Source organism: Ranitomeya variabilis, chromosome 6 (assembly GCF_051348905.1).
Source record: "Ranitomeya variabilis isolate aRanVar5 chromosome 6, aRanVar5.hap1, whole genome shotgun sequence".
Taxonomy (NCBI): Eukaryota; Metazoa; Chordata; class Amphibia; order Anura; family Dendrobatidae; genus Ranitomeya; species Ranitomeya variabilis.
The window spans coordinates 63,858,487-63,880,988 of NC_135237.1; the positions used below are offsets into that span (position 1 = coordinate 63,858,487).

Genomic DNA, 22,502 nt, shown 5'->3' on the forward strand with positions numbered 1-22,502 from the left:
CAGCATGGACAGTTTGAGGATGCTGCAGCAGACAAGAGTGACATTATCCGGAACCCAGAGGGAACATTGGAGTCTCACATGACGCTGCACCAACAGATGTTTAGGTTGCAAGAATAGCAATTGTCGTGTGGAGCCATTAAGAGAACTGGATGTCCTCAGATGATATCAGAATTTGGGATTCCAAAAGCTGGTGCAGACTATATGGCCTGTTTAAGGGCGTAGAAAGCTTCCACGGATTTGGTACATAGTGGAAACGCTGACGTCTTGAGGTCATACAATGGCTGCATCAGCTTGGAGGCATCTGGAATCCATTGGCGATAATAAGTGATAGGTCAGCCAACTCATTCGAGGCCCATGTCTTAAGTTGTTGGCAGAACTCAACACCAGAGTCCCATGTAGTGTCACTGGCAAGTGAGGCATCATTGAACGCGATGTCCATAACAGGCCAATATGCATCGCCTGCTTTAAAATTTGCCAGGGAAATGAGATCTTGCCACGTGGCTGGGTAAGTACTTTGGATTTGAAGCATGCTTCTGTAGAAAGGCAGCGGCTGTTTTTCTGGATCTAGAACTTCGTTCAACAGAGTAGCAGCTTGCTGGGGTGTATACTTGACATAGAGGGTTGGCTCCTCAGACATAAGCATTGGCACTGTTGGTGGTGGCACCTGAGGCGGGAGTATAGATGGCACCGGGAGTACAGATGTAATCCCTTGTGTATGAGGAGCAGGAGGAGGTAACAGTCCTGGAATGAGGGGCTCTATTTGGGCAGCTCCAGTATCATGGTGTGGGGTCCAGGTGACGCAGGCAGTCTTAAAAGCTTTAACAGTCCTGTCCTCATTACTAATTAACCTGACTTCAGAGAGGCAGTAAATGCTTGGGGGGCTACACTTGTTTATTATAATTCCAACGATTTCCCTTGTACATGCATGAAAAGGGAAACCGAAAATGCCAACACCAATGGCGGGAATTGTCAAGTTCTCAATCTGCTCACTAATATTCGCATACTCTAAAATGCGAGTTAGTGCTGCACGAAGTTGTTGAGCACTAATGTCTGGATGAATGGGATCAAAAGTAGGGGTCACAGCGTGTATGATCATTCTACACGGAAGATTGCCAGCTTTAGTCACCGCTATGTCCCCAACAGCTATCTGACCACGTGACTCAACAATGATTTGACTGTCAGCTTGAATAGTCGCCCCTCCTGCTTCCACTATAGCTCTAGCTACACCTCCATTGTGCTCTAACCAAGAATTGGCAGCATTAACAATAGCGTCTGTCTCCATTGTTATGTCACCCTTTCCCACCACTAACAAGTGTCCCTCAGGAAGTTCTTTTTCAAAAATAGGTTGCCAACATTCCCTCCCCTTTGTGCTTCCTGTGCTATTGGTATCCCCCTCCCAGATTGAGCCCCCCCTCCCCCTTGATACAGTTGCCACCGTCCCATACAGGTGTGTGCTTGGCTGCGAGACAGCCTGTGAGGTACCGGGTATAGGGTTAGGTAGACTGCGTGAGAGTGCTGTTGTAGTGGAAGCGTTGGGAGGAGAGGCCGTTGCTTGGAGCATCTCGTGTGGGTGTGCGGCTAAATTGGCAGTGGAAGTGACAGTAGAAAGGGTCAGTGCCGGGGACGATCCAGGTGGGAGGATTGCTGGATTCACGACAGGAGTGATAGCGGAAAGGGTCGGTGCCCCACTGGACACCACTGAGACGGGAAACATGGGTAAAGCCTGTTCACTTCCCGATGGAATATAGTATTGTCTGTTAGTGGTCATTACTGGGTAACAAGGATTTAGTGATGTGGTGTGTAGCCTTAGTCTAAGATGTTAACCACCAGGAGCAGCACATTTGTCATCCACAAAATGGCCGCCGCCAGAATTACATTTGCCATCCACAAAATGGCTGCTATTAGTATTAACACATTTGCCATCCACAAAATGGCTGCTGCCAGCATTAGCACATTTGCCATCCACAAAATGGCTGCTGCCAGCATTAACACATTTGCCATCCACAAAATGGCTGCTGCCAGCATTAACACATTTGCCATCCACAAAATGGCTGCTGCCAGCATTAACACATTTGCCATCCACAAAATGGCTGCTATTAGAATTAGCACATGGCCCATCCACAAAATGGCTGCTGCCAGAGTTAGCACACGACTCTGGGCCACCATTATACGGTGGTGGCCGCTCACAGGATATATTTTTGTAATACACATAACTCAAAACTCTACCCTTTTTATTCCTTTCCTCTTCTACCCAATTTTCTCTATACAAACTTTCAGAGACTCCCATGCCCTAGCTTTTTATTTATTTTTTTTTCCAAGACAATCTTCCACTCCAGGGGCTGTAACCTCCCCCCTTCTGGCATTCCACACAACTTAATAAGCTTTTTACATTGCTTAATATGACTCTTCCCGTCATGAGTCGCTACTAATGTGCACGAGTCTAACTTGCCATCTGAATTTGGCTTAGTGCCAATACGGCAGAACTGCATTAATTTCTTTCTCTCTCTCTCTCTATATATATATATATATATATATATATAATCAAAATATAGATACAAAAAGCATAAATATCCAATCTCAGCCAGAAGCATTACTGTAACTGCTCCTCTAACCATACTCCACAAATTCCAAAAAATAGTGGACAAATATATACTAATCCCAAAAAATGAGTACCAAATACTCACAGACCACCATACTACAAGAGATAAAATCGATAAAGTTTGTTGAAAAAATATTATAAAATAGTACATCATACTATGTGAGGATACCAGAAGACTCAGTCTGAGTTCCATATTAAGCAGCAGTTATATACATATTATTAAGCATTGTAACTATAAGTTATATCTTGGTGCTAATCAAAATACAGCTCATAAAAAATCCTTTAAGGTAATTTTATAATGTGTTGTACCCGGATGATAAGAGCTTCAAATATAATGAACACATCAAGAGCAGTTAGAAAATTAAGTCAATGCTTACCCATCACAAATGCCGCTATAGGAACGCCCCGACGCGCGTTTCGCCACCCACGTGCGTTTCGCCACCCACGTGCTTTCTCAAGGGGAATGTGTGTCCCATCCTCACCTTACCTCCTTAAATACCCCCTGTATATTCCAGTTCGCCAATAGTATTTCGCATGCGAGGACGCCATACCCAGCCCACATGTGCATCGGGTCCGGCACTCAAGTTCCGGCGCGTGTTGGAGGAAATCCCTCACAGACGTGTCTCTCTCTATCTATCTATTCATATATATATATATATATATATATATATATATATATATATATATATATATATATATATATATATATATATATATATATATACCGTATTTTTCGGACTACAAGACGCACTTTTCCCCCCCCAAAAAAGGGGGGAAAATGGGGGGTGCGTCTAATAGTCGAAATGCAGGCTTACCCGTGGCGGCAGAGGTGCGGCGGCAGACGTGCGGAGATGAGGAGGCGCAGTGAGCGGGGTCCCTTTCCCCGGTGAGGTGATGCAGCAGCCCGGTAAGGAGCAGAGCCGGGTGAATCCTGTTGTCATCGGTGGTGGCGGCCATCTTCCGGGGGCCGCGCGTGCGCAGATGAAGCGCTCTGCTTCCCGGGGCTTCAGGAAAATGGCCGCGGGATGCCGCGCGTGCGCAGATGGGGATCGCGGCGGCCATTTTTCTGAAGTTCTTAGCTTCAGGAAAATGGCCACGCGATCTCCATCTGCGCACGCGCGGCCTCCCGCGGCCATTTTCCTGAAGCCCCGGGAAGCAGAGCGCTTCATCTGCGCTCGCGCGGCCCCCGGAAGATGGCCGCCACCACCGATAACAACAGCATTCACCCGGCTCTGCTCCTTACCGGGCTGCTGCATCACCTCACCAGGGAAAGGGACCCTCTCACACCATACCTGTCACTGCGCCTCCTGATCCCTGCACCTCCTGATCCCAGCACCTCCTGATCGCAGCACCTCCTGATCGCAGCACCTCCTCATCCCAGCACCTCCTCATCCCAGCACCTCCTCATCCCAGCACCTCCTCATCCCAGCACCTCTGCCGGTAACCAGTGCTGCAACCCTCCCATGGACACCAGGCCGTGGCGTCGCCCACCTAAGCAGGAAGGGACCCTGCTCAGGTGCACGCCGTACCGCATCACCCCACCTCTGCCGACACCATGCCTCCTGTGACCCTGCTCTGCCACCGCCAGCCTTCAGGTAAGATACTGTAAATTCGGACAATAAGACGGACCCCCATCTTATAAAAAATCTTTTTTTCTGCAATTTTCACCCCAAATTTGGGGTGCGCCTTATGGTCCGGTGCGTCTTATAGTCCGCGAAATACGGTATATATATATTCTCAAGATAACAAACACCAAACAAACAATAAGACGGGGGAGATGACTCAAACCTGAGATTCTAAAGGGAACTGAGTCTGCAGCACACGCTTCCTATTCCTTCTTGTCACGTGGTCCCTGTCTGACTTCCGTGTTCCGTACTTTACAAACCAATTATTCCCTATTTAATCAAATTACTCCTAAATTACCAGGCCCCGTGCTGAGTCAATTCACTCCAAGTCACAAGGCAAAACTAAATTTATTAGGCTCGAACTGAGTCATCTCACTCGAAGTTTACGGGCCGCTACACAGTTTATTAGGCGCCGAACTGAGTCATCTCCAGGTCCTAGTCTCTCCTATACAGAACTGAAAATCGTATCACAGGTGACAACCGTGTACTGTACCACAGACAATAATTTTTTTTTTTTTTTTTTTAAACGCTGAAAAAAAATCCGCTTGCTCTCTTAACTACCAGTCATCTCCCCTCTTAACAACACGTAACAGGCAGTAGGCAACTAAAACATGTGACAGTTCTTGCAATTAAATGACCATCAGCGGAGAGACCCTTTTGCCGTCTTACAGATACCGCGAAAACCGGACATGGTCAGGCAATCTGCACAGGATACCCCGAAGGACACAGGTAAAGACTACAGATTATAAAAATCAGCAGACTTACCGTGTTCTGATAAGGAGGTTATCAGTCTCCAGGTTCGGGGTATTCAGCGCGTCCTGCCGTTCCATTCGCCAGTCCTCAGGGTTCAGGGCTTTTCCTCTGCTGGCCCCACGTTGGGCAGCCAAATATGTTAGGTTGAACAATTAATACAATGTTCACTCCAGTTGCCTACTCCAGGCCTAATGGATATTGATCAGGTGCGCACCAAAGAAATACACCAGACACACACAGTCAGATGTAAACTCTCCTTGATCAATCTATGGCTCAGCTCCAAGGGCTTTATTTAGTCAGAACACAGTTTTATATAACCCCTGTAAGGGGGGCTCGGTTAGCTCTACAATGGGAGTGATCGGATGTATTCCATTGGTTAGTGGGTTGGGCAGTGAGCAAGTCCGTGGGCGGATCCATGAGGTCATCAAGGTGGGTTTGTCCATGAGGTCATCAGGGTGGGCGGATCCATGAGGTCATCAGGGTGGGCGTCATCTTGGATACCAGCACATGGTGTGCTGATACAGGAAATGGCAGCCATCTTTAGTGTCTCACTTTGATCTAAGAAAGCTTATGTAAGGTTAAACAGTACATGTTATGGGTTGCTTCTCTCAATCTCTTATGTCTTGAGGTTAATTAAGTATTTGATCTTATGGCTCTCCTCAACAAATTTGTTAGTGTTTTTTTTCCTGTTTAAACTAACAGCAGTGTGATGTAGGGGTAGAGATCCTGATTCCAGCTACATCATTTGCTTACCAGCTTGCTGTAGTTTTAACAGTCAGTTTTTTTATTAGCAGGAGGTTATCCCTGTAGGACTAGAGATCATATGCCAGACAGTCCAGGTAATCTGTGTTACCCCACCCCTGCCCCCTGATTGGCAGCTTTCTGTGTACATTGTACAATCAGGGGTGTGGGTGGGGTTATACTCAGCATTCGAACTTTTGGTAGGTCTGTAACAGAAAAAAAACAGATTTTATCAAATCTGCACCAAGCAGCCTAGTAAGTGACACATTACTGGAATCGACCACTCAGCCCCTACATTAGGCTTCTTTCTGCTTATATAACAAAAACCTGCCGACAGATTCCCAAATAATATGGAGCCATGTCCCTGCTGTCATATAAATATTTCTGTCAGTGATTTTTCTATGTATATTTTTTTCTAATAGACATACCTGGCTATCTGTAAAGATGTAGTAATGGTGGGACTTGCTGACCCTGAATTTCATGCACAAATTCTTCAAATTGCTATATCGATAATGCAAGGTGGTGAGTATGTGTGACTGGTGTGATTGACTGCAGACAAAGCAAGTGTCAGTGTAAGATGGGGGATGTAAAACCTGGAGGATTGAATCTGAACATATTTTGTAATAATGGGGTTGTCTACTACCCGGACAGCCCCTTATTCTGAATGTTCGGGAAAATAATAACATTTATCCTTCCTCCAGTACTGGCGCTGTTCCAGCGGTGATGGCTCTGGCTCTCCCGGGGGTTTTGTGACATTGTTACATCACCCGATCCCTACTGCTGCTCTCGCCTCCGGATGTATGCGATTCGTCCAAAGACTGATTTATGTCACGCCATCCCTGGGTGGGAGAGCCGGTGCCGACCCCCGTGAAACAGCTCTGGCACTGGAGGGGAGTATAAGTGTTATTATTTTACTGGGGGCAAACATACGGATTGCGAAGGGGTTGTCTAAGTAGTGGACAAGCGGCCCCTATAAAGCTATATGTGTATGATGCTAAAGCACTATATATATATATATATATATATATATATATATATATATATATATATATATATATATATATATATATATATATAATATACGTCTATGTGCTTTACAATCCCTGGGACCCTCAGATATTAGTACAGTGCTACTTACTCGACTCCTTTTCTCCTTCAGGCCTCTCTCCACTATACTCCATGGAGACTGTGACGGGCACATTAGGGGTCTCCCACTTCTCCTAGCATCTATGAGTGTCAATGTAAAATGGAAGCAGCACAATGGGGTCTTGTCTTTTGAGTAATTCTGCAGCACAGGTGGTGAGAATGTTGAATGATACCAGAGTGTGATACGAGGTGGGGAGGGGGGGTTATTCTGTTGTGAAAAAGCAGAGAAAATCTCCAATCCTAAGAGCTGCTAATGTGCTGTGTAATTTTCTGTTTCTCAGAGAAGTCATATAACTGCCTGCCAGTGCTAATGTCTGTACTGAAGGAGATCACAGAGGTCTGCCTGGCTCAGAAGATGAGTGACACCGCTTCTGACTTGGATAAACACCTTGATGCCATTCAGACAATCTTCCACAAAGCTCTGGAGACTGCAGCTCGTAGACTGAGGAGACGGCAGGATGAAGCACTCCAGGTACATGGCATGATTGCACAGGATCAGGAATGCGTTTTGTTCTTTTTTTCTTTATATTAGGAAAGGTTGGCTATTTAAAAGTTACATGGTTTTGTTTTTTAAACTTTTAAAGGGAACCTGTCACCCCCAAAATCGAAGGTGAGCTAAGCCCACCAGCATCAGGGGCTTATCTACAGCATTCTGTAATGCTGTAGATAAGCCCCCGTTGTATCCTGAAAGATGAGAAAAGGAGGTTAGATTATACTCACCCAGGGGCGGTCCCGGTCCGGGGCCTCCCATCTTCTTACGATGACGTCCTCTTCTTGTCTTCACGCTCCGGCGTACTTTGTCTTCTATGTTGAGGGCAGAGGAAAGTACTGCAGTGCGCAGGCGCTGGGCCTCTCTGACCTTTCCCGGCGCCTGCACTGCCGGAGCCTCAGCGTGAATGCAAGAAGAGGACGCCATCGTAAGAAGATGGGAGGCCCCGGACCAGACCGCGACGTGCCCTTCGGACCAGGACTGCCCCTGGGTGAGTATAATCTAACCTCTTTCTCATCTTTCAGGATACATCGGGGGCTTATCTACAGCATTCCAGAATGCTGTAGATAAGCCCCTGATGCTGGTGGGCTTAGCTCACCTTCGATTTTGGGGGTGACAGGTACCCTTTAAAGTCCGTTAAATAAGAGATTCATAACATATACAATGAAGACATGGTGACATATTTGTAGAGAATATGATGACATGAGTTACATAATAAGAAGCCCTTATAGTAATCAACTTCTTAATTCATACCACATAAAGAACAAAGTGTCATATGTAGAAAAGATCATAGCATATAATGAGCTAAATGATAAGAAGCCCCTATGCGAATAGGCTTAATCAATGTTAAAAACCTGATACATTTTTACTTATCGAGGTGAAAGAGAACTAAGATATATAGCACATATAAACTTAATTAAACACTATTTTGTACATAATAGCAGTATTATACTACATGGTATAAGTATAATACTCAAAAGCTCTACATCAATATATAATAGACCAATATATAAAGGTATAGGAAGCCAGGAACCCACCACACCTGACACACGTTTCGCAATGAAATGCTTTGTCCAGGGGTGAAAAAGTATTGGTTAGGCAGCAGTGACACCCACCGTGTATAGTGACGGTTCGGCTTCTGAGCTCGCTCCATTCTTCAGTACCAGCATCCGACATAGGACTTACTAGTACTTTGTATCTTTGGAAGGGGTTAAAAGGAAGATCCCATCAGAATGCAATTGTCATAGGTACTTGACATTGGTGACCGCTTTACTGAGCATTTATACTGCTTTGGCACGGCTCGGAGATTTCTGTAAGTTCCATAGAAATCCAAGTAAAGTCTTTGTTCTGTAATTGCGGTGTTTTTCTTTGTCAGTCTCGTCAAAATATAGAAATATAATAATATAATTGTTTTGTTCTTTTGACAAAAGTGTTGTCCTTCTCTTTCCATACAAAAAGAAGATAAAAAAAGAAGCGCACTTACCCCGGTAAGATGGTCACAACTTTATTCGGACATACAAAACGGTGGCAGGGAGAGATGTGAAAATGAACGGACAACGGCCGTTTCGTGTGAGCGGCACGTCAACGGGTCCTAGTAGGACTCGAAGTGCCGCTCGCACGAAACGGCCGTTGTCCGTTCATTTTCACATCTCTCCCTGCCACCGTTTTGTATGTCCGAATAAAGTTGTGACCATCTTACCGGGGTAAGTGCGCTTCTTTTTTTTATCTTCTTTTTGTATGGATTGTGATGGACTTTGTTGAAGCAGCACCCCATTGGTAAACTAAGGGGATTTTTTTCTACGACAGCAATAAAAAAGAAAAAATTGGGGTTGAAGACAGTAGAGTCTAGCGTACAGCAGCGGTGCGGTGGTATTCTTTTCTTTTTGTTTTTCTCAATGGATTGTCCTTCTCTTTGCTGTCCCCTGTAGCTCCTTCAGTCCATTCAGGTCCCTCTTGGCCAGTTCATCCAGACGGTTCAGTGCTGGCGTGCAGCGTCCCCGGAGGTGCACCGAGGAATGCTGTCCACCATCATCGCTGCTTCTGTTGTGGAGATCAGCCATTCACTGCGGAAAGTACGTATTGCTGGATATTCCACCATGAGGGTTAATCGGTCTATTCTCGGTGGTGTTGTGTTCTGTACCGTTTATAAGTTGCTGTTTCATTCGTGGGATATATGATGTGCAGTAATAAAGCCCCTCTGAAAAAAGTCACATTGTAGTCTTTGATGATGGGACTTTTTTGGAGGTCTGGATGGCAGTTGAAGGGTTATTGTATGAAGTAACCGTAACTAGAGCACTGAAATTTCTGTTCACATATCGCTAAATAAACATGTTACACGTATGCGATGCCAAACTTCTCTTTAAAAGGGTATTCCAGTCTCCAAGATCCTATCCAAATATGTAGTAGATGTAATACTAATATTAGCAAATACTTGCAATTAGAAATATAATATAGTTCTTCTTATTCTCTGTCACTTACCCCATGTGCAGGGCATTGCAGTAGCTTATGTATTCATGGTTATGACCACTCATATAGTGATAGATAGTTAGCTAGCTGTTAGTGGTCGTAGCCATGGATACATAAGCTACTGCAATGCCCTGCACATGGGGTAAGCAAGCAACATAGCGAATAAGAAGAACTATACTACGTTAATAAATGGAGGTATGTGCTAATATTCTTCTTATTATTATATATTAGGATAGGATCTTGGAGATGGGAATACCCCCTTTAATGTCCCTTGCAACCAGTGTGTTTTTGGCATCCGTTGGGCCTTTTTGTATAGAAGTATGAATTGTAAGTAGGTGAACACATGAAGTACCGAAAACCACCCGAAAACCACAAAGCAATGTCTAAGAAGAAAGCCAAAACCGGCAAAACTATGGAATAGGAGAGAGTCTGGAGAATAAGGAAAAGGGGATTGTACTCAATGTGATTTTCCGATTTTCCTATACAGAGAGAGAGGAACAAGAGGAAAGAGCCGAGCTTCTAGGTGTAAGGATAGGAAGAGAAATGGAGGCTGATATAATCAAACATGCAAAGCTAAGATGTTACTTGGAGGGTTATTTGCATTTTTGTCTTTCATGGTCAAGATGTGACTTACGACCTTTTTCTTAACCCCACTTCTGGTGGAGGGTCCTAGAAGCAAAGTGCAGCTGTGCTACTCTTATGTAACTCCCATAGAAGTTAATGTTCCTCCCATTTATGTAGAAGGAATAGCTGTGCTCGGCGGTTCTTGTAGCCCAGCCTCTGGTGGCCGGGACCTACAAGTCGTTAATCCCATCTCGGCCGTGAAATGCACAAATCTGAATAATCCTATATGACAATATTTTTCTTATTTTCTGGAAATCTCATGAAGCTTTTTTTCCCCCCAGTCATTGTTTCCCGTTATGTTGTGAAAATCTCAGTGGATGAGTATATTTTTCCCTCTGACATATGGAGCCAGTATGTTCAAGGCCGCTGGTTGATGGACGTGCACAGACAGAACATGCCCCAACCAGAAGCCGATTTCTCTTTTATATGTAATTCTTCAGTGTTTGTGTTTAAGATTTCATACACCTTTAGAATTAGGACTTTAAGGGTTTCACAATTGTCAGATATTTAGTATCGCTCTTTTTAGATTCCAGACCCAAGTGAAATTCAGACCCCGACGTCTGTTTCTGATCTCCCTCCGCTGTCTCGGTGTTTGATGTCCATTGTTATAAAGACATCCAGTGTCCTGAGGTAAGGTTCACATGTACATGGGGCATCCATTCCTTGGCTGTTCCTAAAACTTTCAGTCCTCAAAACTTTTGTATCTGGTCAACAGCTGATTCCTAAAGCTCAAACTGGAACATTGTGGTCTTACTGGTCATGTCATGTTCCCAGGTAGTCCAGCTGCCTCTGGTTGGTTATCACAAAAATATAACCAAGCACGAAGGTGCTGGGACGCTCCCTTCTATGTGCTGTACTAATACAAACATGGCTCCTTAATGCAATATACGGAAAATAATTTGGCCTCCCATGACTCCAAAGCATTAAAAGTGTAGGTGTCAAATTGTATTTCTTGGTTTCCAAATTAAAAATCAACACTATTGTGTTTAAAATGGAAGAAAGTGGCTACACAAATGGCCTGATTGACAGACGCTTAAAGGAAAAAGCTACTTGTAGCTGCCACTAAGGGGAGAGAAGTCTGTGTGCACACGGTGCGGTTTTTCCCACACGAAATTGGCTCAAAAACGCTAGGGAGTCCTTATGCAGTCAGAGTCCTGAAGTGCTGTGCCCATGATCAGTATTTTTCCTTCCAGGATCTGTTGTGCTTTTACATCCACATCATGTCAATTCTTTGTGCATTTTGCCATGTTTTTCACCCATTGACTTCAATTGAGTCAATCAAAAACACAGGTATAAAAATGTTTGCGGATTTGCTGCGTTTTTGCTCCTATATCGGATATCTCCCATTCTGTCATCTGTGTGACAGCGCTCGATACACCAGAGGCTCTGATCAGCGGTAAGATCATTACTGCCGATCAGAGAACTGTGGGGTCACACTGTCGGATTTCAGCGTGAGCCCGCAGCTGTGACTGACCAGCGGTAAAAAGGCTTACCCCAGTGGTCACAGGCGTCAGCTGATGAGACTACTACTCCCATCAGCCTATGCCTGCTGTCACTGATAACAGCAAGAACAGGCACCGCTGATGAGCATAGTCATCAACCTCCGCCTTTGCTCAAAGTAAAGAGGGGAAAAAAGGTTAAGTAAAAAACAGTTATACTCACCTCAACGCCTAATCCCTGATGGCCATGTCACCTGTAAAAGAGTAAAAAATAATAAACCACCATATCCCTTATCTATCCGCTGTAAGTAATACTGTCCCACGATGATTCGGACCACTTGTAGAGCAGTCACATCAGCTAATGCAACTGCTCTACCTGGCAGCCGGCTACACACTGACAGGATCGTGTAATCGCTGCTGCAATGTGTAGCGCTGAGCTGCGTTTTGAAAGTTCACCTGAGTTCATAATCTGATGAGCCCCAGTGATCTCACGTACGGCACCACCGCTGCATGATAAAGGTTTCACGCAGCAGCACCATCAGTGAGTTAATCGGCTGATGAACTCCGGTGAACTTTCTCACCGCAGCTTCTTTTTTGTTTACAATTTGAATATGAATATTGGGTTAGTAATGGGGGCATCTTATAATCTCACTTGCCATCACATCAGGGCAAGTGGGAGGAGCAAAGCGCCAGATTTGGCACATCTGAGAGATGCGCCATTTCTGGAGCTGCTTAGAGCTGGCCCTTTTTAGGCTATTAATATCAGCCCGCGGCTGTCTGTCTAGCCTTTGCTGGTTAGAATTTATAGGGGGGGAACCAACGTTAATTTTTTTTCTGGGGTCCCCCTGTAAATTAGCCAAAAAAGGCTAAGCAAACAGCTGTGAGCTGATATTAACCCCTTTCTGACCTCGGACGGGATAGTACGTCCGAGGTCAGAACCCCCGCTTTGATGCAGGGCTCCGGCGGTGAGCCCGCATCAAAGCCAGGACATGTCAGCTGACATGTGCCCGCAATAGCAGCGGGTGAAATCGCGATTCACCCGCCGCTATTAACTAGTTAAATGCCGCTGTCAAACGCCGACAGCGGCATTTAGGCGGCCGGAAATGAGCGCATCGCTGACACTCGTCACATGATCGGGGGTCAGTGCTGCTTCTGCAGAGTAACCATAGAGGTCCTTGAGACCTCTATGGTTACTGATCCCCAGTAGCTGTGAGCGCCACCCTGTGGTCGGCACTCATAGCACACCTGCATTTCTGCTGCATAGCAGCGATCTGATGATCGCTGCCATGTAGCAGAGCCGATCGCGTTGTGCCAGCTTCTAGCCTCCCATGGAGGCTATTGAAGCATGGCAAAAGTAAAAAATAAAAAAAATAAAAGTAAGAAATAATGTAAAAAAAATATAAAAGTTTAAATCACCCCCTTTCGCCCCATTCAAAATAAATCAATAAAAAAAATCAAATCTACACATATTTGGTATCGGCGTGTTCAGAATCGCTCGATCTATGAATAAAAAAAAAAGGATTAGGGGTCATTCCATATCAAGTGATCCAAATATGAATATTTTTTTTACCTTACGCCTTTAGATTTCTTTTATTTTTTGTTTTTATGAAGTACAACTTTAGTTAATTACAAATTAAAAGTTTAGAATTTTTTTCTTCATCAGTTAATTTTTTACAGATTTTTAAAGTTTTGAAAAAGCATGGATTTTGGCCTGGTATGGCTTTACATTTTTTATCATATCTCGGGCTAGAATTAAGATATAGAGGTGGGAGAAGCATCATTTTTCTCAGAACGGTACCGGCTTTCATTTGATATGTCACAAGACTATGTTTCTTTATATTTTGTTTTGGAGAAATCTAATTAAAAATTTTGATGCACAATTCTGAAAAAAACGTATGTTTTAAAATTGTGAAAACATGCATGTGTGTTACTTGTGTCCTTGTTTATATTTGTACAGGGATTCAACTTGGGATCTATCACATTTGTATTTTTTTTTAAGCCTTGAATAATCTGATTTTATGTTTGTGTGAGTTTCTTCCTTTTTTCTTTTCAAATTACAACTTACTGCATTCAACATTCATATGCAACAATAAAGAAACACAAAAAACAAATACCAAAGTGCCAGAATAAATCATCATAACAACTTGCTCAGCATTTTCAACCTGAATTCATTGAACAAGCCAAAAGAAAAAACGTGATCACATCCTCAAGTGTGGTTTTCTAAATACAGTCTGATCCTAATTATATGTTAAAAACAAGATTAAAAGAACCAATATTTTTACCACCTATTTATACATGGAACAATTTTTTTTCTACTATATCACTAAACATGTCATTTATGAAGTGTTTAAGAAGAATAGTCCAGTAGTTAAATCCTCGTTCTATAAAATATGAACTAATCAAACAATTAATAGCAGGTTTTTACACTGGCCTGTTATCATCAATGTGTCCCTTCTAGCGGATGAAATGTCATCTTGTCCATAAGCGCTCACTAGCAATGGCCGTTTCCTTCTGTGTCAGAGTATGTACGGCCTGTTATGGTGCTCGGCTCCACCTGAGTTATATCTGATTTTTGTTCACTTTTACAATGTCTGATTTTCTTGGATACACAAACGACGGCGCTGGACCAGACGGTGCAGAAAAGTCACTTCTATGTCTTCATTTTCACAATCTTTGGAGAGTCAGTAGCCGCCACCAGCGCCGATCATATTCACAGGTCACATCACCAGTTGTGACATCCATGGCCGATCTTGTGCCGCCTTCTACCACGTCATGGACGTCACTGTCTTTATTTCCACTACATGGGATGACAGTCCGGTATTGCCGAGTCCCTGTGATGGGTTCTGCTTCCTGTAACCGATGTTATAACAAACTCTCCTCCTCCTCTTCGTAGTCCTGGTTTGTACAATACATGGACTGGATGGTAAGAATATTTTTCTCCCCCCATTTGAGGAGTTGCCTGGGTGATAAGATTTGGTGTGAATACGGTCTGTGGAGGCTGGAGCTGCCGGCCGGTCATCTGCTCTGCAGTCACCGTCTACCCCTGGTCATTCTCAGCCCTAACAAAGCTTCTCCTCTGTCCTCTCCTGCTTCTAATACTCTGTAACATAATAAATAATACCGTAATATCTAGCAATCATGGATTATTTGGTAAATATGGACCCCACACTGTTAGACCACAAGCTGAGCAGATCTGAAATCAAGATTTTTTAACTGACACTGTAATATTTTTATTTTTTAAAATATGATCCCATCATGATCCCATCTTGTATTTTGGTACAGATGTGAATAGGAGCATAGCAGGCACATGTGCAGTTTTTGAAATTTTTAAATTAAACGTTTTTTCCGGAAATGCGTTTTAAAGTTTTGCGCTTGCGTTCGCATAGGTAAAATATTATCAAAGATACTCTTGTGACATATCTGGTGAAAGCCTGTACAGTTCTGAGTAGAATGGTGTTTATTTTGTTTCTCTATCTCTTTTCTAGCCTGAGTTATGGGGAGAAATGTAAAGGCAGGCAACACCGAAATTCGTACTTTTTCCGAACTTTGAAAATCAATAAAAAATAAATAAAAAAATCTAGAATTTTTTTCTTCTTCACATTTTGCATTCTCTGACACACTATTACCAAATAACAAAATCTCAAAAGAATTAAAAATATAGTGGTAAAAATCATTGGTTCACTTGACATGGAATGCCTCTTAGCCTGATCGCTAAACGGCGTAGCAAGAAAAAAATTTGAAATGCCAGAATTACGTTTTTTTGGTCGCAGTGACATTGCATTAAAATGCAATAACGGGCGATCAAAAAAACGTATGTGCACCGAAATGGTATCATTAAAAACGCCAGCTTGGCACGCAAAAAATAAGCCCTCAACAGACCCCAGATCATGAAAAATGGAGAAGCTACGGGTATCGGAAAATGGCGCAATTTGGAATTTTTTTTCACCACTTAGATAAAAAATAACCTACACATGTTTGGTGTCCATGAACTCGTAGTGACCTGGGGAATCATAATGGCAGATCAGTTTTAGCATTTAGTGAACCTAGCAAAAAAAGCCAAACAAAAAAACAAGTGTGGGATTGCACTTTTTTTGCAATTTCACCGCACTTGGAATTTTTTTCCCGTTTTCTAGTAGAAGACATGCTAAAAGCAATGATGTCGTTGAAAAGTACAACTTGTTTCGCAAAAAATAAGCCCTCACATGGCCATATTGACAGAGAAATAAAAAAGTTATGGCTCTGGGAAGGAGGGGAGCAAAAAACGAACACGGAAAAACGGAAAATCCCAAGGTCATGAAGGGGTTAATAGCCTTGGAACCTTTGGCTATTGGCTCCTTCCCAGAAGACTAACCTCAGCCGTCGGCTTTCCTTCTGGTTATGAAAATTACGCGGGTGCCCACACTATAATTTTTTTTTTTTTTTAATAAATGCCAACGTGGGAGCCTGCTGATATGAACTTGAATAACCCCATGTGTGCAACCGCCGCCTGGTATAGCGGTGCGTGCCGAGTTTTGCCAGTTGCTGTTTGGCTACAGCCTCTCTAGGTTAACCCTGTGAACCCTCCTACATAGGCTGGTGACAATGTGGGACATCACTTTAACCCTTGGATTGCCATCGGACATGGGGTGAGTATATTGCGTTAATTTAAATGATTAAAGAATGTGTCTGTTTTTTTTTAAATAAAGTGTTTTTCTCTCCGTGCGTGTTTATTTAACTTTTTACTTACAGTTTCAGTAATGAGGGTGTCTGGCTGACACTTCTACACTGCTAAACCTAGGGCTTGGTGTCAGCGACAGCTGCTGACACCAACCCCTAACCCCATTACTTCAGTGCGACTGCATCGGGGCATCAGGAAGGGCCTGTGCTAAGTGCCAGAATTGTCGCTTCACATATGAAGTGCCATTTCTGGGGCGGCTGAGGGCTGGTATTTTTCACCTCAGACCGGGGCAAATAAGCATGAAAGAAAGAACAAAGAAATTACATCACAAATCTGAAATATCTTTATTTGGCTTCAAAAAGTATTCATTGCTGTACAAAAATGTGCCATTATCCCTTGCGTTTTTGCTGCCAACAAATTTCTAGAGATGCAAAAACGTTGGAGAAATTTCTGCAATCAAATACTCGACATGTGCACGTACCCTTATGGTAGACTATAATTGCACAGTATGCAGTGAGCGCCCTCTATTGGTGGCCGCAGGTACCTGAAATGTTATGGTAAAGTCTGTCTACAGAGCAGGGCTCCAGACTTCAAGGGGTTGTCCAGGACTGGATAGAATTGGTTTGTTTTTTGTTTAGTTTTGTTTATGTTGATTGTAAAACCACATTAATGTATCTTGCAACCCATTGTCAGATGTGTACTGTTATGGAACAAAGCAGATAGATATTTCTAAATCCTAAAAATTGAATTGAACCTGCAATCGTTCAAGTATTTGACCACAAACATGCAAAGGGTTAAGCTGCCGCTGCAGTGCAGATAGCTGTCATCGCTATACACAGTGAATGGTCCTGGCTTTAATTCTGAGCTTGCCCCATGGTCTGCCACCCCAATATGTGATGTACATGTCTATCACATCAGGACGGAGTTAAAAATCACCTTTTGGTTCCTAAAGTGTAAAAATGTAGGGACTAAGTGATATTTCATGTTTGCAGTGGCAGCCCCGAAAAACAAAACTGTTCACACATAGCATGAAGAAGAATGGCACTTGTGCTTTTATTTAAGCTTTTGGCATTGGAAGTCGTCATGTACATTAATTTACAGGTTCCATTTTGCATCGTTTCCAGTTCATTTGTAGGGGAATTGGCGGAGTGCATCGCAGTGGGAGAGATTGAAGGAATCCTGAGTCTGACTGCGTCCTTACATATCATTATGGTCAGCCCCAAAGGTACATTTTCCGCTATTTTCTGTCTATCTTGAACAGCATTGCATATTAATAAGTAATGTACTAATTAATGTATAAAGGAAAAGTATGTTTCACCATGTCATGTTTAGGGGCAAAATTGAATTCTGATTATTTTATTAACGCACCACTTCAGCATTTTGTTTTGGGTTTTTTTTGTTTGTTTTTTACAGCAGTAGTGGCGCTGTATCTCTAAGTTCTCTGCCCCCTGTCTTATTCTTTCCCTCCGGCGTCTTCATGTGCTATGGCCCCGCTCCTGTCGGTTTCCCCCATTTTGTGACCAGCCAGCAGTTCCAGTTTTTCATGGAGGGCTCCGGAGGTCACAGCTCATTACGGGTCAATGAAAGCCTCCTTCTGACACTCATAAACTTGTATTGAGAGCTTGTGATGTAGCTTTTGACTTCCAGACAGTCAGAAGCTTCGCTCACAAGATGATGCCACGGGACTGGAGCGGCTCCAAAAAATAGTGAGGAAACCGAGGGTGAGTATAAGACAGGCAAGGGACATAGATTTAAAGCATCTTTCCAGCCCTGAAAAAAATACACTGCAGTGGTGCTTTAATTCATCTTATTAGTTGCTACAGTTATTTTTTTCAAGTAAATCTCTAGATCCCCTCATGTCCTTAATGTTAAATGATAAAATTCTGTCTGCCTTCAGCCACCACTAGAGGGAGCCCGCGCTATGTATAAGCTGCATGAAGAAGGCACCTACTCACTCTACACCTCTAATGGTAGCTGCAGTTTACTAGACTTTAAAGAGGTTGTCTGCTACTTTTTATCTGATGACCTATAGGTCATCAATGTCTTATCGGCTGGGCTCCTACACCAGGCACCTCCACCAATCAGCTGTTACTGTGTCGGCGGCTGCCGGCTGGAAGTACTCACTTGCTGAGCTGGCCATCTTCTTGTAGTGGCTGCCGCAGGGTACTGCACATCCGCCTCCTATTGATTTGTTTAGGAAATGGCTGTATAGGACCTTGTGGCGGCCACTATCAGAAGATGGACAGCTGCACAAGTGAGTACTTCTGGCAGCAGCCGACACCAGTAATAGCTGATCGGTGGTGGTGCCGGGTGTCAGAACCCAGCCAATCAAACATTAATGACCTATCTAAGGTCATCTTCCCACTTACTTGTTTCCCATCCATCTTTGCTTTTCTCCAGATGTATAAATCAAATGAGGGAGTGGAGATAGATGCAAAACAAGTAAGTTGGAAGGTGCATGGGACTGTTTGGCCACTCCAAGGGCTCATCGAGCACATGAGCTTGCTTTGAACAGTCATTTTGTGCTGACTGACTCCATGTTAAGTAACCATTGTAAAGATATGGTAAGGAGTTAATTCGCTCAAACCGTTGCACTGGTGTGGACATAAATTTTAGCCTGTCCATGCTCCATTAGATCAATGTTAAGCTTTGCCAGGAGAATATGGAGTGTGTATTTTAGAGTGTTATGTTCTGTAATGAAACAACTCTACAATGGACCTTTTTGCAAAGATCGTTAGGATTGTAAAGATTTTCGGCTTCATTCTGTTGTGTGTAGTATAACGTAAAAAATGTCATCAAATAGGTAAAACCATGTCAGCTGCCGCTAAAAACACAGCCTCCATTATTCATCGGAAACTGAAAACGTACATGGAGATCACAATGGAAGACGATAACAATATAGAGAGGTAAATTGTCAATATTAGTGGGATAAGTAAGGAAGAGCCTCTAAGATTGCTGCTGCTTCATATAAGATCTCGGTGGTGTGCACTTAGGCTTTGTGCTCTTGAGCAATCCCCGGGTTATGAACTAGATGCCTTCTGTAGGGTTTTACATTGTCCCTTCAGAGAGGAAGAGGACTAGAACTCTAATGCCACTTATAGGAAGCAGCAATCCTAACAGTCAGTGTAGACTCTCCAAGGAGTCTTGTCACATGATTTAGGATAAAAGCCAGAATCTCAATTTCAGACACTGTCTCGTCAGTGCAAAGTTTCACATCTGGTTTGGTTGGGTGAGAGGCGTCTGACTGGAATCCAAGGGGTAACGTTTCTCCTTGCCAGGGTGAAGAGACTTTTAAGCTGCAGTGCTCCTCATCCCTTATACCTGACCCCTGTCCTACTGCTTGCCCCCTACCCATCCGGTCCTCCTCTTTCCACCTCTCTGACTCATCACTGGCCTCTTCACTGTAGACCCGGCCTTGGAGATCACTATGCACTTAAGGATATATTATAAGGTTGCAGTGATGATGTGACCGTATGACGCATAGTGGACTCTGGCCTGGAGGCGGCTGGAAGTCTTAGTCTACAGCGAGGAAGCCAGAGATTCGGTGGCAGTCTTGAGAGGTCAGTGGTGAAGAAAGTATTATTTAAAAAAATATATATATATCTAATACTCATAACTAGCAGTCGTACATATGTCGAGGACTGCCTGTATATGTAATATGGCAGCCATACAGCTTTGTAGGGCTCTACCGTACCTCCCTAGGCCTCACATTTTCACAATCTGCCTTTTTCTATCTAATGTATATAGCCACCATTAGACAGAAAAGTATACTGCAACTACAAATTGCAGTAAGAGATCACTAGAGGTACATGGTAATCCCACTACATCATTATCGCAGAATATACTCAGCATGTGACACGATCCAAGCGGCTGCATAGTAGTAGAACATCACGGCCCTTGGGATATAACGATTGAGATGTGTTCCCTCACCCACTAATCAGAAACCTCCTATGTTGTCCCTCCACACCTGGTGACGTGACACTAGCAGGCCTCCTTAATACTTACATGTCTGTAGTGATCATCAATGGTCCGGATACAACGTAGGCTTGTACTGACGTGGAGGAAGTCTGTGTGTTCTTATGTGATCGGCATCATCCTCGCTCCGGACTGACGTGCATCAATGGAAATGTCTTTCTTTTTCAGGGCCGTATATGAATCATCAATGAGGACTTTAGATCAGCTCCTACAGCCATAATTCACTTGCCGGAGAAAATATGCTGGCCTATATAACTCTTATAATGTACAGATTGTTAACTATGAGGGTCTTCGGGGGGGAAAGGGAGATATTATTTTTTGCTTTTGTTGTAAGGTTCAATTGTAATTTTTGCCATTTCCTGTGGTAAATTTAAAATATAATAATGTTTAATTTAGTTTTTTGTGTTTCTGCTTTTCTGATCATAAACACTATGGCAGAAATACGTCTCATTCACCCCCGGGTTTGCTCAGTTTAAAAAAAAAGTTTGGGGTTTTGTTTTTTTTAATGCATGCACCATTTTTCTGGAGTTACTATTGTAGTCTTTAAAGTCAGCAAAATGGCGCAAGTGATAGATGCTACTGCGCATGCGCCGGCGCCATTTTGCTGGAGGTAACTTTTTTTTAAGACCACAATATTAACTGTGCATGCTCAGTATTTAAAACAGAAGACAAGTTACTGAAGGTTCAGTAACCTATCATTTAAGTAAGAATGATGACTATAAGGCAACAGTCCCGCCCTTGAGCATAAGCATCTCATTAAGTGAAAACTTCTAACACTGTTTACACAAGAACCACAAGACTGATTTCTGCAACCCAGGCCAACCTAACAATGCCTGTAGTTTACATAAAGTAAACCGATCATTGAAATTTTACTAAGATAGACTACTTGCTTTTTTTTTTTTTTTTTTAAATATGCAGCCTAAAAATCTCCCCAATAGCTCATTATGGGAACTTGGCCTTACAGGGGTCACCGGTGTAACAAATCTGTTCTTGACATCTCTTCCCTCCTAAATACTTCACCATCACCTGTGAGTGATAATATTGAGAAGTGGAAGCCTTTAGGAACCTCAGCCACAAGGTGAAGACCATGTAAAGTTTGAGTTATTACTCTGAATGCTGAGGAGCATGGGGCAAAAGTCATTAATGCTGCTGAGCTCAAACCTCTTGCGTAAACTCAGCACATGTGCTCAGAGCCTCATGGCATGGATTCCATGGCCGAGCAGCTGCATGCAGCCTTACATCACCAAGAACAATGCCAAGTGTTGGGTGGAGTAGTGTAAAGCCGCCACCACTGCACTTTTGATCAGTAGAACCGTTTTCTGTGTAATGTCAAACTTAACTGGTCCACAGAGCCTATGACATTAACACCATCGAACGCGTTAAGGATGAACTGTGAAGGGTTAAACTAAGAAAAATTAAAGCAGGCTTCATTTTGTGCATTTTGTGCTTTTCGACTCCATCTTGCTGTTAAATTTTGTTACTAGGTAAAAGTTCATAGTTGTTATGAGACCTTGATTGTTTCAACCTGAACAAGACATGAGACTGAAGGTGTATTGTTCTACGAAGACCTTTATGTACAGGCTGTTCCTGCATTCTTATAGGTTAAGAACTGTGAGCGTGTTCTTATGTTGATTGGTTGAAGTATAACTTCTAAGATTATGAAAAGTGCGACACAATAAACAGGGGTCAGATCTTCTCGATCCTCCCAAACAGAGACATACGTCTCCGTCTGGTCATTTTCAGTTGCCGGCAACGCTCTGTGGATCAATTTGAAAATCACTGAGTCAACCGTGAAGGGTCACTTCAGATCCTCCCTCAAACAGAACGAGCATGGAGATTATGATCCAGGCCAACTTGTCTAACATCAGTAGCTGACATGACCAATGCTTTCCCTCCCTGATGAATAGATTAAAAAAAAATTTCACAGATACCTAAAAATTCTTGTAGAAAGTCTTCCCTTGAAGAGCAGAAGCTGTTGTAACTGGCA

General features: G+C 43.2%; 1 protein-coding gene across 1 annotated transcript in view; it reads left to right on the top strand.

The window, feature by feature from the left end:
* Positions 1-20,910, top strand: part of NCAPG2 (non-SMC condensin II complex subunit G2) — a 91,876-nt gene extending 70,966 nt beyond the window's left edge. Inside the window, exons 22-28 of the mRNA XM_077268567.1 lie at positions 6,141-6,240; positions 7,146-7,336; positions 9,283-9,426; positions 10,971-11,074; positions 17,665-17,765; positions 19,344-19,446; positions 20,684-20,910. Coding sequence (XP_077124682.1) covers positions 6,141-6,240; positions 7,146-7,336; positions 9,283-9,426; positions 10,971-11,074; positions 17,665-17,765; positions 19,344-19,446; positions 20,684-20,735 — 795 coding nt within the window. The 3' untranslated portion in view covers positions 20,736-20,910. The remainder of the gene's footprint in view (positions 1-6,140; positions 6,241-7,145; positions 7,337-9,282; positions 9,427-10,970; positions 11,075-17,664; positions 17,766-19,343; positions 19,447-20,683) is intronic.
* The last annotated feature ends 1,592 nt before the right edge of the window (positions 20,911-22,502 follow it).